An 18,420-nucleotide genomic window follows, 5' to 3' on the forward strand; every position below is an offset into this window, starting at 1 on the left:
TGTATTTGAAGGAGTTAGAGGAGAGCTCTTCAGTTGGCTGGTTCACTCCCCCAAATGACTTCAGTGACCAGAGCTGAACCTGTCCAAAGCCAGAAACCTGTAGCTTCTTCTGAGTCTCCTATGCAGGTGCAGGGCCTACACACTAGGGCCGTCCTCCACTGCTCTCCCAGACTACAGGCAGGGAGCTGAATGGGAAGTGGAGCAGCTGGGACATGAAACAATGCCCACATAGAATACTGGCACTGTGGACTGAGGATTAGCTTGCTGCACTGCCCCAATAGCCCCAGAAACACAGATTTTAAAACAAGTTGTAACTTCTCCATTTGGGAAGTTGTTCAGTATCTGAGGAGTGAGGTATTGTGAGGAAACTGGCCTCTGACTGTCCGTACTTACTGCTCTGAAAGATGAAAAGTACCACCAGCTGCACGTGACTCTAGAACCCTGCCTTACAGTGGGTAGTATCAGTTTGGCAATGATTCCGAAGACTTAAGAGGTTAGGTAGGGAAGCATTTCCTGTAGAGAACTAGGGCTGTGGTGTGGGAGAAGTGTTACCCAAAAGGCCCGTGTCATCCCTTTGATCTTGCTTTGAAACAGCAAACAGTAATGTTCCAGAAACAGTAAAGTAGAAGAGGTGTCACATAGGCGTTTAACTTGATGTCTGACAGTAGGGTAACTGTTTTTGCATGTGTTTAAAGTACAGGTTTTACTGCAGTAATTCTTTAAAAAGTAATAATTCGTTTACAAGAAAAGTGCAGGGCCCGACATGATAGCCTAGTGGCTAAAGTCCTTGCCTTGCATCAACTGGGATTCCCAACCAGGGGCTGGTTGTAATCCCGGCTGCTTCACTTCCCATCCAGCTCCCTGCTTGTGGCCTGGGAAAGTAGTGGAGGAAAGCCCTGGGACCCTGCACTGGCGTGGGAGACCCGAAAGAAGCTCCTGACTCCTGGCTTTGAATCAGCCCAGCCCTGGCTGTTGTGGCCAGATGAAGAGTGAAACTTCTCTGTAAATCTGACTTTCCAATAAAAACAAATCTTTTTAAGAAAAGAAGTGCATGAATTTCAACATCTTTTGCACCAGGATGAACTTACCTTATAATTCTATTGTCCATGACATTTTTGAAGTCCCCTGCTCTTTCTTATGTGTAGTTATGCATGATTTGTGGTTTATTTGTTTCTCCAGTAAAGGAAAAGTTAAGTTTTCATTTCTCAAAATAAATTGTCTTCAGACTGCAAATCTAAAATCAGAGCTACCACTGTCCTGGAAGTGTGGTATAGTTTACTTTAAAACATTTTTAGCAGTCATAAATAAATTAGGTTCTGAATTTTTAGATTAGTGTTAACTGAATGCTGTAGTATCATTGTTGATTCATACTTTTTCTTTGTTTCCCTCTGTTGATTTAGGGTTTTTCACATCTGTCAGAAATACTTTCAGTTTATCAGATAGCAGGTAATTTACCACACAGATTACACTTACGACTTTTTAAAGTACAAGCAATTTACTTAATATTGTGCAAAGCTAGATAAGCTAATGGGTAGAGTACTTAAATGGTCTAAAAATCATACTGTACCTGAATCCTGGGGTATACCAGAGTCAAAGCGTCTAACACACACACTTTCTCACTTTCTCTTACACACAATCACTGGACCCAGCAAATTTACCGGTGTTGCACTATGAAAGAGCAACGTGTAAAAATTAATTGTAGGGCCCGGCGGCGTGGCCTAGCGGCTAAAGTCCTCACCTTGAACGCCCTGGGATCCCATATGGGCGCTGGTTCTAATCCCGGCAGCTCCACTTCCCATCCAGCTCCCTGCTTGTGGCCTGGGAAAGCAGTCGAGGACAGCCCAAAGCCTTGGGACCCTGCACCCGCGTGGGAGACCCGGAAGAGGTTCCTGTTTCCCGGCTTTCGGATCGGCGCAGCACTGGCCATTGCGGCTCACTTGGGGAGTGAATCATCGGACAGAAGATCTTCCTCTCTGTCTCTCCTCCTCTCTGTATATCTGACTTTATAATAAAAATAAATAAATCTTTGGGCTCGGCAGCGTGGCCTAGTGGCTAAGGTCCTCGCCTTGATCCCATATGGCTGCTGGTTCTAATCCCGGCAGCTCCACTTCCTCTCTGTCTCTCCTCCTCTCAGTATATCTGACTTTGTAATAAAAATAAAATAAATCTTAAAAGAAAAAATTAAAATAAATAAATCTTTAAAAAAGTTAATTGTAATTCTGTATTTCCAGTGATGAACAATCTGAAAAATAATGAAATATTTACAAGTAAACATGTGAAGTTTAAAACAGGTATGTTTAAAGTTAGAAAGCATGTTTGGGGAAGTTAAAAGAAGCATAAGTACAGGTATCCAGTGCATATTGGCATTTGGTCAATGATGGGGACTGCATGTACAACAGTAGTCACTTAAGTGTACTGCCCAATGACATAGTCATGTGGCTTTGTGTAGGTATACTGTGATGTTTGCACAAGAGGAAATTGCCCGACTTATTTCTCAGATTACTTGTGTCTTAGAGTGACACATGGGAACCAGCATTGTGCCTTAGCAAGTAAAGCCAGTGCTTAACAGCACCAGCGTTCCAAATGGGCACCAATTCAGTTTCTGTCCTGGCTGTTGCACTTATGACCCAGCTCCCTGATGGTGCATGTGACATAGTAGTAGGTGATGGCCCAAGTGTTTGGGCCCCTGCGCACAAGTGGGAGACTTGGAGGAGCCCCCTGGCCTCAGTCGGTCCAACTGTGACCCATGGGGCCTTTTGGACTGAACCAGGGCACTCTGTGTCTTTCAAATACGTAAGCATGTGGAGAAACCTGTCCTGGGCACACCCTCTGGAAAAATGTCAGGGCAGACCAGAGTGTGGCTGCTAAGAAAGAGCAGCTGCACCTGCGTCCAGAGGCAGTAGCTGGAACTAACCTAAAAAGGGTGGAGTGTGAGACTGGTTTTTTCCCCAGGGCAGAGCAGCAAAGGATCCACCTCCAAGGAGTTTAGATACCTGTGGGTGGAGGTTGATTTCATTGGTTCGGGAAATGTGCCTGTATTCTTCAGAACTCTGCCTGTTGAAGGGTGAATGGAACTCTGAATGTTATATGGAAGTTGAAGTAACTGACCAATTATTTCCACTTACCACTTCAGAAATCAGTGAGTTGGCTTGAAATAACAGGTTTAGGGCCCTGTGCAATAGCCTAGTTGCTAAAATCCTCACCTTGTAAGCTCCAGGGTCCTGTATGGGTGCCGGTTCAGGAGCCAACTGCTCTACTTCCTTCCCTTCCAGCTCCCTACTTGTGGCCTGGAAAAGCAGTGACGGATGATGGCCCAAAGTCTTGGAAAATTGCGCCTGCATGGGAAACCCAGAAAAGGCTCTTGGCTTTAGATTAGCTCAACTCTGGCTGTTGCGGCTACTTGGGGAGTGAGACATAGGATCTTTCTCTGTGTATCTCCTCTCTGTGTATCTGCCTTTCCAGTAAAGAATAAATAAATAAGAATAAATCTTTTAAAATGATCTATCAGAAATGTATCAAGAATAATTATAGACACACCCACTAGTAGACACATTTAACACTTATAGATATGACAGTTGCTGGATATCATGAGAAATCAGGGATTCTGACTTCCTAGTTTTATTGCTCAACTAGCAGTGTTTTTGATCCCATGGCTCAGAGCTGCTACAAAATTCTTTCCCTGCCTGGCTGTGTTTTAAATCTGGCAGATCCCCTTTTCACCAAGGGAAATTGGCTTGAGATCTACAAAACATGCTGCCTCTTAAGTTAGGCCATGCCTACCAACCATCACCTGGAATACAGTCCAGTCCAGGATATCTCAGCTCAGTGTATTTCTGCATACTGACCTCAATGAAAGCCCTGGACTTTGGTAGGTAACCTCTCACATTCTTTTTTTTAACATTTTATTATTATTATTATCATTTTATGATACGTTTCCATAGGCTCCTGGCACTTCCCTTATCCCCTCCCCAATTCCCTCCCCCCCAACTAATTCCTCTATATCATTACTAAAATATAGTTCTTCATACACAGTCATATGTCCATCATTGCGGGCATGGACAATGGCAAAGAGTCCAGCATCCTATTGTCAGGATATAGTGAACAGTTTCATTGTAAGTCCATCTTTGTCTGGAAGTAGAAATGTGTACTACATTCTATCACATCTGGATGTTAGTCTCCATTTTATAGCTACTGTACATCTCCTTAAATGAAAAAATCGTAATACAAAATCAACAATAGAATGAAGACTAGAAATTTACAATGCTATGAAGTTAAATAACATGTTACTAGATATGACAGTCTCCATTACACAGCTACTATACATCCCCTTAAATGAAAAGCCACAAAACAAAATCAACATCAGGGAGAAAAAAGAAATTAACACCATGAAGTTAAACATGCTACTAAATGACTAACGTGTAGCTGAAGAAATGAAAATCAAGAACATTCTTGAAGAAAATGATGCCACTGTATGATCTACAAGTCATTGAATGATTTAATCAGAAGAAAGTGTTTTGAAGAGATGAAACTAACAGAAAACAACAAAATCCATGTGATATAGTTTCTGATTTTTGTTGGCGAAGTGTGTCTCTTCTAGACAATAAATAGATGTTGTTTTGTGTTTTAATCCAGTCCACTAATCTATGATGTTTGATTGAGCTTAAGCCATTCACATTCAGAGTTTAATATGTATGGGTGGTACTTTGGTCCTGTCATTTTAGGTATGCGTTGTTCCTTGGTTTAGTCTTCTGTTGTCATTTCGCTGGGATGTTCTTCCCATTTGCCTTTGGTTTTGGTAGGTGCTATTCCTCTTCTCTGTCAAGAGAACATCTTGAAGTATCATTTGTAGGGCAGGTTTGGAAGAGGCAAATTTTTTTAACTTTTCTTGACTGTGGAAGAATTTTATTTCGTTTTCAAAGACAAAAGAAAGCTTTGCTGGATATGTTATCCTAGGCCGACAATTTTTTTCTTTTAGAATCTGTAATATATCACTTCATTCTCTTCTTGCCTGTAGAGTTTCCTGTGAGAGATCTCCTGTGAGTTTGATTGGCATTCCTAAATGTGTCAATTGATTTTTTTCACGTGTACATTTAAGGATCTTTTCCGTATGTTCAGTTGAAGAGAGCTTGATTATCATATGTCGTGGTGAAGATCGCTTCTGATCAAGCCTGTTGGGAGTTCTGTGCCCTTCCTGGATCTTGTTTCTCAATTCTTTCTCTAGATTAGGGAAATTTTCCTTTATTATTTCATTAGATATATGTGCAAACTCAGCTTCTCTTTCTGCACCTTCTGGGACTCCCATAACTCTTTCATTTGGCCTCTTAATAGTGTCTTCCAATTCTTGAATACTTTTTTTGGCCTGATCCAGCTCTGCTTCCAGCTTTTTGTTTGCTTCCCCCTGATGACAGGAAATATCTTTCAATTCTGAGATTCTTTGTTCTGCTTGCTTCATTCTATTTTGGAGACTCTCCATTGTACTTTTAATTTGCTCTGCTGTGTTCTTAATTTCTGATATATCGACCTTGATTTGTTTTATTGCTTGCTTAAATTCTTTGAACTCTTGTGTGTGTTTCTCATTGTTGATCAGAAGCTTTAAAATGAGTCTTATGAATTCTGAGGCCCCCATTTTCTCGATGTCTTCCTCAGTTAGCTCTGAGGTTGGCATAGGGTTTTGCTCCTTTGCAGGGGAATCTTCAGTAATATTCATTGTGCCTTTGTCTCTTCTTTTGCTCTTGGTCATTGCACTTCTGGTTAGTAGAGTCTTCTCCTTGGGGCAGGTTTCTAAGCTGTGTCACCCACAGGTCTACAGTGCGATTTTACTTGCTGCGGTTGGTACACAACTCTTAGCTTGCAGCCACTTGTGCCACTCCCTCCAGCAAGTTCCAGGTCTGGGTTCTTATGTTAGATTTCCACCGTAGTCTCCAAAGCCCCAGCTCCTGGCTCACCACTCTCCACCTCCTGTGATACCATGCTGAGGCTGCACCGTTGTCTCTGCAACCTTTCTCCCACTTCTAGTTGGAGCAGGTCCCAGGATTAGAGAGACACCAGGTGTCCTATATAGTTAGGTTGTTGGTGGTGCTGATCTTGCTGGAACCTGTTGGATGTTAGGTCTGGGTGCCACATGGATCTATTTTGACCCATACAATGCCACAGTCGGTATTATTTTCCTGCAGGACCAGTGCAATCCACTGAGCTCAGTGAGTTCTCAGGTGCTCAGCACATGTGCAGTTCACTGTTGTCCCCTGCAGTCCTAAAGCTATTGCCACAGTGTACAAAATGGCGCTTGACGTATCACTACTAGGGTTCTTGATCTACTGGCAGTCAGATCCAAGGGCTACCCAGACCTGCCTTGGGTGGAACCTGTAGAATGCCACATTGCTGCAGTTCACTGAGTCAGAAATGAGTTCACCCCCAGCTCAGCGTATGCTCAGTCCTTTCCCTTGCCTTTGCCTCCTTATGCAAAATGGTGCCCAATTCGACTCTTGGGGGCTGACTGTGCTATGAAATCCACCCTGTTCTCGCAGTGCCCAACTGGGATCTGCTGCTCTGTCTCTGCTCCTGGTCAAATCAAACGGACCAGCAGGACAGAGAGTTCTTTGTCTGGGTTTACCTCCCAAGCTCCCAGTGAAAGTCCCTTCCCACCTGGTTGGTGGTGGAGTTCCTTTGCTGGTGGAGTTCAGATTGCCATTAGTTGAATGCTGCTGGAGTGTTGTGTCCACTGCTTTCCTGTGTCTGTCAGTCTCCAGGTACCCCTCTGCTGTTGTTCTGTCCTCTCATATTTCCTGAAATATGTCCTGTCTACTTCATCCTGATTAAATGTTTTTCTGTCTGTTTAAACGTGTCCTTACCCTATTCCACCATCTTGATTCTCAACTTCTCACATTCTTAAGTTTTGCTAAAGCTTACCATATATTGAAAAAGAATTGCAACCTTTCCAACAGCAATAGTATTAATTGGGTTGAGCAGCCAGGATTTGGCTTTTAAGGAGATCTTTTGGAATCACTATTGTTACAGAGCCTATTACAATGCATACCAGTTGTCAGCTTGGGTGGGCTGCTGTGCTATGGTTTAGCTAAACACAGTGATTAATATTGTTGTATAGAGATTTTATAGATGTGATTAACGTCTATTAACTAAGTAAAAGAGATTACACTTGGCAAACGAAGTGCCTCGCAGAATCCCGACTCATAAAATAAGCAAATACAGGTGAGAAAATAGAAAATTGAGCTAGTAATATGAATGTGTTCACACTCTGACAACTGAAGCGTGGGTATAATTAGGCCTTACTTTAGAAGTGAATTTATTAAAATAATGAACACCTGTATACTCTAAATAATATAGTTTTCGATGATGCATTATAGACAGTTGTTAGAAGAGTGTTTTCAAACCATTGATAAGAAGGGATCTAGCTTTTCACCCAGTTCAGTGTACTTAACATTTTCTAAAATAAAGAAATTACTAGAAAAGTGAAACTCAGGACTTTGACATTGAATTACATGCCACAAGATTGAAATTTTCCATATATCTTTTGGTGACTTTATTATTGCTCCAAAGTAATCAGTATACCTCTTATTTATCCTTCCTCCCCACAGTAATCACATTTTATTTCAGAACATTTGCAACCTATATTTTCTGTTACTGTCTATGAAGATATAACTACAACCTGTGCATTTGTAAGTGTAATCAGATGCATTTGGTGCTGTGAAAATAAAAGACCCAGGCTGCTGCAAAGCTGGGCATCTGCTGCTTCTGTCCTCATTTTGGTGGCTGGGCACCCATGAATTTCTCTCCGTGATAAATAAATTCAGTTTTGCTGTGAATGCGCTTCCTGTCTGTTCTTTGTTTTGTAACGCTTTTCTAACAGGAATGACTTCTGGAATAATGCTTTATTTTGTGAACATGTAGGTTTGCTAAAATTAAGTTTTTGGAGAAGCAGTGAGAAAGAAATTGGAAGTCAACATTATGATCTGTCCTTATTTTAATACATTTTTGAGAATAAAAATGTATGAACTTCATGCTAATACCAGAGTGCACAATTTATGATCTGGAGGTGCAGCAACTTTTCCTTAAACTTTGTGATCATGCATTGTATTTAATGTACTCATTTTTTAGTCAATAAAAATGGAGAGAGGAAACTAGCCATTCCGTAGAAGTCTCAGAGAATTATAAAATCCCTGTTGCACTGCTTTATCTTGGGTCATAAAAACAGCTTCCTATTTAGTAGGAACTTGCCTGTTAGATACTAATGAGATAAGCAGCTATTTAAAATTTTTGTCCTTGAAAGTGGTATAGGTTGATAACAGCCTGAAGTACTGATTTGAAAGCATTCATCATAAATTTTTCTCTGTGGGCTAAATAGCGTCTGAGTAAAGACCAGTTTTTACAAAGGCAATATTGACATATCCCTTGTCTTTTCCCTCAAGAAACTATAGCGACAGTGAAACTGAAGGAGAGATTTTCAGTTCCCTAGTACAATATTTTGGAGATAATTTGGGGCAGAAAGTTAAAGCGATGCCATTAGTCGAAGAAACATTGCTCGGAGACTCATCAGTGACTTTGCCTGTGGTAATAATAGGTAAGTTATTGCATTTTCTCACTTAAAATTACTTTTGATCCTCTATGCATTGACAATTGGTAAGTTTCTAGAATTGTACTCAGAAAATAGTAATAAGTATTCTTGTGTGATAGGTTAAAATACCCAATAACCAAATCTTTGGAAAGATCATTTGTTCTATCTGATGTTAGAGTCTGTTAGAATGCAGTGCCTTCCTATTAAAGGACTGATACTGTGTTGTTCGAAATACTGCCTGTCAGCTGTGTTAGCCGTATGACCAGTGGCCTGATAGTGATGATAAGCAGTGCTCGAGCACTCTGTGTGTATCACTGCACTGTACTTTGCAGCCCTCATCCCCGATACTTGGAGGTAGATATAGGGAAGTGAACTCAGAAGTTGAGTGAAATGTACAAGTTAGTGACCAGTAAGAACTCAATTAGCATTATAATGCTCTATAGTATATTTGTAATTAACCATAATATTAATATTATTTATCCTTTGTGTCACCTCAAAAGATAGGGATAAGATATATTCGTAATAGGCACAAAACATTAAAAATCATGGTATTAATATAATTAATATATTCAAATTATAATTTATAATTGCTGGCATTGAAATATTTGTCATGTATTTTATATTTATATATTCAAAATCAAGTCAGAAAATACTAAAGTGGGAAAATAAACCAAAGGAGCAAATTGCGGGACAATAAGTGCCGTAGTGGTGTCTCAGTTCCTGTGTGTCTGATTGTTGGTTATGTAGTTAGTAGGAAGAGTGCTTAAGCTGTGTTCTCCAGCATATGGGAGAGAGCAAGAAGGACAGCACTGTTTTATATGAATACTAATTTATATAAAATTGATTCAACTGTTTTTTTGGGTGCATCCCAAGCATTTTGATGTTTATGATTTCATTTTCATTTCTTCCAAATACTTTGTTTTCTCTTGTTGAATTCGTTGCTGACTCATGGATTACACGGTGACATCGTTTCACCCAAGAGATTTTTGTGTTTTCTTTTTGTCACCCATGCGTGGTTATTCAATGGCACGTTTTTTCGATCCCATGGTGCTGTAATTTTGTTGTTGTTCTAATTCATACTGGTTGTTGACCTTATCCCCATGGCTTATCATTTATGGGAATATATAGTGATACAGTAATAGAGACTACCATATCCAGATGTGGGGATACAATGCAATGTGCATCCCTGCTTTCAAATCAAAGATGGACTCCCAGTGAAACTGTTGGAAATGTGTGGACAGTGGGATGCAGAACTGTCTGACATTGCCTGTACCAGCACTGTCAGGGCACACTTAAATAACAGACTGATGGAATCATGACTCCTTATGAAGGACTATACTGTTGAAGCAACATAGGGAAAATCTGCCAGAGGGGTGGGATATGGGGGAGGAATCCCAGTCTCTACAAAATTGTACCATAAAATTCAAAAATCCAAAATAAAAATTTAACAAAAAATATTAAATATTATTATATAGCAGATTTCTTCTGGGGAATTTGATACAGGTGCAGTTCTGAAGTAGCAGAATCTTTCATCATCTGAGATAGATCTCAGTGACTGTATGTCATGTTTCATTTTGTATCTTACATTCAACCCGGGTTGGCCATCTTGAATGTTTTAAAATACGTGGAGGAACTACACCTTCTTGTCTGGCTAGGTTGTAGGAAGAATAGAAAATAGAAACTACTGTTACTTGTTTTTGCCTGCCTCTCTGTTCCCTGAAACAGTCTATCCCTGTTTTGTCTCTGCTTACCCAATCTGTGAGTAGCTCATTGTAGTATGTATGGGGCATTTACTGTTGGCATAGCACCATTCACCTGGGTATAAAGAACTGATGCCCTAACACATCTATTTGGTTGATTTTGTAACAAACTTGTTGGCCCTGTGTTATTTTTCTGTAGGTCAGTCAGCACAGGTTTAAAATCACGGTGTCTACAGGCACAATTTTGTTAATGGTCAGGAGGCTATGGGAAGAATCTGTTTCCTTGCTGTTTCTAACATTTGAAAGCTGTTCACATTTCTTGTCTCCTGGTTCTTAGGCAGCTCAGAACCAACAGTATTATTTACTTTGTAAGTATCCTCCGTAGCCAGCATCTACCTCTCTCCGCAGTTGAGAGTCTAGAGGTTCTCTGTTCTTCGGGGCCTCCTCTTGCTCATCCAGGATGCTGCTCCCCATCTCCACGTTACTAATCTCATCTGCACAGAATCACTTACTCAGGTTTAGGGCTTACTGCTGAGATCCCTTGGATGCTGAGAGCTCCTTAGTTTCTCCTTGCACTGCCGTTTTTGTTCATTGTGTTTTGAGTGTTCCATCATTTTATTCTGAGAAGTTTAGGTCGTCCCTCATATCCTAATTTCCTCTATTTGTCATTTTTAATTTTAATAATACATTTTACTTGTTAGAACAATTTACAATTACAAAAAGTCCAACAGAAAGTTCTCTTGTTTTCCTTCTCTTCCTCATTCCCCATTTCCCCCGCGGTTAAAATTAATGCCTTGCATTTGTGTGGTATCTTGGTGTGAGTTGATGAGTCGGTACTGGTGCATTATTGCCTTAGTCAGCTTTTTTTTGTCATCATAATGAAATACTTGACATAAACTTCTTACAACAATTTTGTTTAGCTCAGTTTTGGATCCTCTAGGGCTTGTCACTGGTCCAGTTCTCTCTCTCCCCTCTTACTCTGTTGCATCACATCAAAGTAAATTACAGTGCTGGGAGCATGTGTTGAAGCAAGAGATCTTATCCCAAATGTTCTAGAGCAGGAGGGACTAGGCTTGCTCATTTTACAACAGTCCTATTACAAGAACTACGAACCACTAGTCTGATCTACCAAGGGCATGCCCCCCCACCCACCTCCAGTGACCTAAAGATTTCCCATGGGCCAAGACGCTCATAGGATGCATAGTTTCTCAATTTAGTACTATACTGTTGCATCCACTCAACCACTAAAACAGAATGTTACATTCACCAGTGACAGTCACAGCAAAGTTTTATTATAAATGAGAGGCAAGGCAACCGACTGACCAGCCAACTGGCCAGCCGGGACCAACACCCCTTACTGGAGTGTGGCCCCAAGCGGTACAATTACAAAGTTTTTATAGGGGCAATCAGACACGGCTTCAAGAGGGGTACAGTTTACAACAGCTGGAAAGGTCAGTGAGGAAGGTTCACGCATTCTTGCTTATCTCAGCTTGCCATCCCCTGTCTGCTCTCCTCCTGTCTGGCCTCCAACCTTGGTGCCACCTGTGACAACCAGACCCCGATCTTGAATTATCTTTGGGTTAATAAGACTGGGACCTTGCTTTATGGGGATTGGGTCTATTGGCACTAAAGGTCGCTTTGGCCACTAGGCCTGCAAGCTCACACAGTTTGTTAGCCCAGCAAGTAAAGCAGAAGTTACAAAAGCGAAAAGTATTGCAATTAGCAGCGAGCCATGTTTACTCCATTTTGATTTCAACTACAATACTAGGGACCAAGCCTCCAAATTACACAAAATCTTAGAGCCAGGTGATACAGCCCACATACAAGCAGTAGCTGTTATTATCTGAATTATGTTACTCATATTGGAGTTCTCTCTCCACGATATATAGTTCTGTGGGTTTTGATGAATGCTGTGTGTCTACCATTACAGAATCATACCAAATAATTTTCATTGCCTCAAAACTTTGTTTTACCTACTCATTCTCTGCCACAATCACTATTCTTTCTGCTGTCTTGCTAATTTTGCCTTTCCCTTGTTCATTGATACAGTGTGTGGCCTTTTCAGGTGGACTCTTAACAGCAGGCCTTTATAGTGAAGAACCTCAGTATCAAAATCCCAACCATTTGTTCATGGCTCATTGCTACTAAGAAACTGTGTGAGCTTGCAGGCCAAACGGCCTATGTGACCTTTAGCACTGGTGGGCCCCAGTTCTTATTAATCAAGGCCCACCTAAGTCTGGTTATCTCACAGGTGGGCTCCAAGTAATTAAGTGCTGCTTCCCTTAGTTGCTGGAGGCATGGGCTGTCCAGCTGACATAGGTAGGAATTGTGTGGTATTTCCCCTCACCCTGCAGGCTCTTTTGAGTTGCCCCTTTTCCAGCTGTTGTGGACTGCCCCTATAAAAACCCTATGAATGTGCTGTTCAGGGCCACACTCTGTAAGGGGTGTTGGTCAGCCAGCTGCCTGCTCGCAACCCAGAACCCAGGTTCGGATGTACTGAGCTTGAATTAATCATCCTTGTGCACTTGGATCGACTTCAGACTCCTGGTGATTTCTGGGGAATCTCAAAATCTGGGCACAACAATAGCTCATTTCATTTTATCCCTGAATAATACTCCATTGTATGAATGTACCGTGTTATCTGTTCGGTTTTTTTTTGTTTTGTTTTACATTTTATTTATTTAATTGAGAGCCAGTAAGGGAGAGAGAAGTGGATCCTGATGGAGATCTTCACTCTGCTTGGTGACCCCTTAAATGCCTGAAAGAGTTGTAGCTGAACCAGCATCCCAGTCTACCCTCACATGCTTGAGCCCTCGTCTGCTGCATCCCAGAGTTCACATTTTCAGGAAGCTGAATTGGAAGTGGATCTGGACTGAAACCCAGGGACTCTGATAAGGAGTGCAGTTGTCCCAAGCAGTAACTTAAACACTGTGCCAAACACCCATCCTTACTACCCACCATTTTGAAGGATATCCTGGTTGCTTCCAATTTTGACAATTATGAATGAAATTGCTCTAAACATTCTGTGGCGGTCTCTGTGAAACATAAGTTTTTAGCTCATTTGGGTAAAACCTAGGAGACTGATTGCTGTATCATATGCTAGGACTATATTTAGATTTTAAGAAGTTGCTAGACTCTGTTTCAACGTGACTATATAATTTTGCATTCCCTCTAGTAGTGAATCAGAATTTCTGTTGCTCCACATCCTTGTCAGTACTTGGGATAGTATCTTTTTTGGGTTTTTACCATTGCTATGGTGTGTAGTGATATCTTGCAATTTCATAATATATCATGTTTAATGTTTCATGTGATTGTTTTCCATCTCTACATTATCTTTGTGTAGGTATGTGATCAGCCCTGTTGCTGAATGTTTTAGTTGGATTGTTTTCTTCCTGCTGTATTTGAAGAGTTCTCTGTATTTAAGATGCATGTCCTTTATAAGATATGTACTTTGTAAATACTGTCTTCATTTTCTTAGTCTGGGTTTTAAATTTTTTAACATTGAAATGTGCTTTTCTTTAAATTTATGTTTACGTGAAAGTGCGAGAGAGAGCAAGTGAGAAAGAGAGATTGATTGATTGATTGATTGATTCCATATCACTTTACTCTCCAGAAGCCCACAAAAACCAGGGCTGGGTTAACCAGAGCCAAGGAACTAAATCTCATTGTGAGTTTTCCATTTGGTGACAGGTCCTCAAGTACAGAGCCCTTATCACTGCCATCCAGAATATGTTAGCATGGATTGGAAGTAGAGCAGCCAGGAATAATACAGAACATTCCCAAATTGGATGAAGGCATCCCATGTAGCAGTCAAGACTTGCTAGGTTCAGTGGCAGCTGAGAGAGAGAGAGACAGATTTTTATTTCAGGTGGTTTTATTCATCGGAGGAGAGTCTGGCAGCCTGCTCCTTGGCAGGAGATAGCCCCTGACCACTTCAACATGGCAGGCTGTCTGCGTGAAGGAAATGGCTGCCCAGCATATCCAGCACTGGGCTCCTATACATCTTAGGTGTGGGGAATGGGAGAAGGCAGCAGCTCCTTGGTTTGCACGTGTGGCTGACCCTTAGCACTGGGTGCTTATGGTGGGAACTGACAAGTTGTTTTGGCATTCCAGACCTTTCTGGATGGGAGTGTCAGTTTGACTTTCACAGGGTGGTGGAGTCATTTCTGCTCTGTCCAACCTAACAAGACTAAAAAACCCTTCATAATTGGAAGTAATAAAGCACAGTTCAACCAGAAGTTCAGTTTGGTTTAGTTAAAGTGTATAGATGTAAAGGAAGGCAGTATTTGTATTAAGAACTAGAATTGGAAAGAATAGAGATCAGGACATACAGAGAGTCTTGATAGCCAGAAACAAGCAGTTAAAGCTTTTAGAGTAGAGGAACATGTCAGGTAGACTGTTACCTAAGCTCATCTGAATGCAGTATGTGCAAGATTTGCGAGTGAGTAAATAGTATTACAGGTGAGAGGGTGTACGTGAGAGATGACTGACTGGATATAGATGACAGCATAATGTTAGAGGCAGAATGAATTTGAGATTTTGCTGCACATTAGACTTCCAATGGAATATGGCTTAAAGGAGAGGGCATCAAAATGAAGAGACTCAGGGGTTCACCTTGGAGCACATTGTGTTTACATTATTAGTAGGTTGGCTGCAAGACGCAACATACAGGAGAGTGGGATGTATTCCTGGAACGAGAATTTACTTAGAGAATTTACTTCTGAAACACAGAGAGATGAAGGCTTACGTAGGTGAGGCTTCCAAAAGAAAATAGAGAAGACAGACATCAGAATCTTGCCCAACATCTGGTTTTAAAAGATTGGAGAAGGAAGCATTAGCAAGGGAGAACTACCGTCAAAGTGGCAGTGGGTGGGGTATGGAGGAGTATCATGATGCATGACATTTCCCCTTGCACCTTTGTGTTTTTTTAATAGGAAATGGACCTTCAGGAATATGCCTTTCTTATATGTTATCAGGCTACAGACCATATTTATCATCAGAAGCAATGCACCCCAATACAATCTTACATAGTAAACTAGAAGAAGCAAGACATCTTTCCATTGTTGATCAGGTATTGCCTCTTGCATGTCAATTTCAGCAAGAATGTTTTCTGCTACAATGCATTTAGTTTTTACTTAGATGAACAATTTCTTGAAATTACTTTAAGTAATATTAGGTTCTTTATTAGAACTGGATTTCTGAAATAATTTTTGATGCAGTTTTAGTAAGTGCTAAATGCTTACACTAGTTTTTGAAAGTGCTTCCTGTTTGGGCCTGGCGCGATGGCCTAGCAGTTAAAGTTCTCCCCTTGAACACCCCTAGGATCCCATATGGCCATTGGTTCTAATCCCTGCAGCTCCACTTCCCATCCAGCTCCCTGCTTGTGGCCTGGGATGGCTCAAAGCCTTGGGACCCTACATCCACGTGGAAGACCTGGAGGAAGTTCCTGGCTCCTGGCTTTGGATGGGTGCAGCACCAGGCGTTGCTGTCACTGGGGGAGTGAATCATCAGTTGGAAGATCTAACTCTTTGTCTCTCCTCTTCTCCGTATATCTGACTTTGCAATAAAAATAAATAAATCTTTAAAAGGAAGCACTTTCAGGCCCGGTGAAATAGTGTAGTGGTTAAAGTCCTCGCCTTGCACGCCTGGGATCCCATATGGTCGCCAGTTCTAATCCCAGCGGCCCTACTTCCCATCCAGCTCCCTGCCTGTGGCCTGGGAAAGCAGTCAAGGACAGCCCAAAGCCTTGGGACCCTGTACCCGTGTGGGAGCCCCAGAAGAGCTCCTGGCTGCTGGCTTCAGATTGGCTCAGCTCTAGCTGTTGCCTTCCCTTGGGGAGTGAACCATCAGTCTCTGCCTTTCAATAAAAATAAATGAAACTTAAAAAAAAAGGAAACACTTTGTTTTTTCTTTTCTTTTTTGATCACCAGAACTACAGGACAGAACATTAGCTTATCATGTCCTCTGAAGTGTTCCAGGATAAGGATCTGCTTGCCTTTGTTGAAGCCCAGTCTTATCCTGTATTTGCCACTCCCCCTCCAAAAAATCATTTGATTACTCCAGGAACATCTGTCGGATACCCTAGGATACTATGTGGGAAGTGCTGAATTGGATGATTATAATTGGGATAACTGTTCTGAATTTTTCCAAACTCTTCCTTTTTTTCTGTTTTCCATTTAGGACTTAGAATACTTGTCTGAAGGCCTTGAGGGCCGATCATCCAATCCAGTTGCAGTGCTTTTTGATACACTTCTTCATCCAGACGCTGACTTTGGGTATGATTACCCATCCATTTTGCATTGGAAATTAGAACAACATCATTATATCCCTCACTTAGTCCTTGGTAAAGGTCCACCTGGTGGAGCTTGGCACGTGAGTATATTTTTTCCTGGAATTTTAATATATGTAAATTATTATGTTATCTTCATAAACCAGTAAGATTCTTAACTATTATAGTATTGTGATATGTGATGTTGGCCACATCTTAATGCCCTTAGTTGCTTACATGTGCATTGCTTAGTAGTAATAAGCTAGGTTGGTTATTGAGACAGTCTCACTATGCTCATTTCTTGGAAAGGCAGTTCTGTCTCCACAGCATCATGAGACTTATATCTAAAGCATCCAGGATTATTCCTCTGCACAGTAAAAAAGTTTAAGATCACATGTTCATTTTAGAGTATACATATTTTCACTCAGTATTTTAAACCAGTATCTACTATTTCCGTACATTTTCAAAATCTTAAAGAAAAAATGTATTGTGAAAAAAAGAAATTGTTAGTTGGCTTGGCTGCTGTAACATAATCCCGTAGATTGGGTGACTTAAACAACACACATGTTATTTATCATGGTTCTGGAGGCTAGAATGTCTGAGATTAAAGTCTGAAACTGGTAAGGGCCCCCTTCCTCTCAAACAGTCACCTCATTGTGTCCACTCAAAAGAGAAAACAACCTCTCTTCTTGTTTTTACAATGCTACTAATCCCATGATGAAGTGCCTGCCCTCATGACTTCACCTAGCTAAATTAACCTCCCAGTAACCTCATCTTCAAACACCATCATATTGAGGATTAGAACTGCAAGTTAGGATTCTGGGGGGAATATAGTTCAATCCATAGTAGAGATTAAGCCAGAAAACCGAGATACTAAAGATTTGATTAAACCAATAACTATTACAAAGCCAATAGCTAATATTTTTTATGTGATCACAATTAATGGTGTCTGCTGTGCAGTATGTATTCATTTGTTGCACAAATTAAGTTATTAAGTTTCATGAAGGTTTTAACACTAAGTATCAAATGTTAGAACCAATTTTTGTTGGCTATTTCTATAGCAATGTTAATACATCTAAAGAGCTGTGTACATATAATTTATCAAGTGCCTGCTTCAGGATGTCAGTGGACATCCCTAGATTAAATATATGTCTAATTCTTTTTTAAATTTTAGTTTTTATGATAATATGCAGTAACTGCCAAAGTAGCAATGCCTTTTATTATATCTTAGCCTTATCTTTTATTAACTACCGAGGTTGTAAAAGTTCAAGTTCCCAATTATAGTACTTTTTTTTTTTATCACAACTTTCTGTTCTTTTAGTTGCATTAGCCTGTTTCTCACACTTCACCTAATCTTTAGTCATGCTCCAGGGCCCGTGCTTTACCATGGTACCTGTCTAGTAGAAGATCTAAACTTTGGTGATTTAGCCACTCTCCTTAGTTTCTTCCCTTAGTCCATTGTCCTTCTATTGTATGTTTGGCCCCCTAAAAAGTGATTCATCCAACTATCCACTTTAACTCTTTCAGACCTTCAGTGTAAAACATATCATCCCAACTGTAGCAAGTGTTCGGTAATCTTAGTTGGGCTCTAAACATCGCTTGATAACTCTTGGTTTCTTTATGAAGTTCCTCTTAGCTTTCTCTTTGTCTTTCCTGTTTAGAAATGCTCTTATTTTACAAAGAAGATGGAACCTAACAAGAGTAAACTTGTGCAATTTTGTACTCAAACTGACAATTTATCTCCATTCATGCTGTTTCTTTCTTTTTGTCCTATTAATAATAGGGGAGTAGCACTTCTCTTATCCATAGCTCCATATCATGTAGTTGTATTTTTTTGTTTGTTTTGTTTGTTTCTTGTGTCTTCAATTCTCTGCCAGAGAAAT

General features: G+C 40.7%; 1 protein-coding gene across 2 annotated transcripts in view; it reads left to right on the forward strand.

The window, feature by feature from the left end:
• The window catches only part of OSGIN2 (oxidative stress induced growth inhibitor family member 2), a 29,713-nt gene that overhangs the window by 2,927 nt on the left and 8,366 nt on the right, over window positions 1–18,420 (forward strand). For both annotated transcript variants that reach the window (XM_058668776.1, XM_004598104.4), the window contains exons 2-4: window positions 8,424–8,575; window positions 15,204–15,340; window positions 16,450–16,641. In XM_058668776.1, the coding sequence (XP_058524759.1) occupies window positions 8,512–8,575; window positions 15,204–15,340; window positions 16,450–16,641 (393 nt within the window). In that variant the 5' untranslated portion in view covers window positions 8,424–8,511. The remainder of the gene's footprint in view (window positions 1–8,423; window positions 8,576–15,203; window positions 15,341–16,449; window positions 16,642–18,420) is intronic.

Source organism: Ochotona princeps, chromosome 9, assembly GCF_030435755.1.
Source record: "Ochotona princeps isolate mOchPri1 chromosome 9, mOchPri1.hap1, whole genome shotgun sequence".
Taxonomy (NCBI): domain Eukaryota; kingdom Metazoa; phylum Chordata; class Mammalia; order Lagomorpha; family Ochotonidae; genus Ochotona; species Ochotona princeps.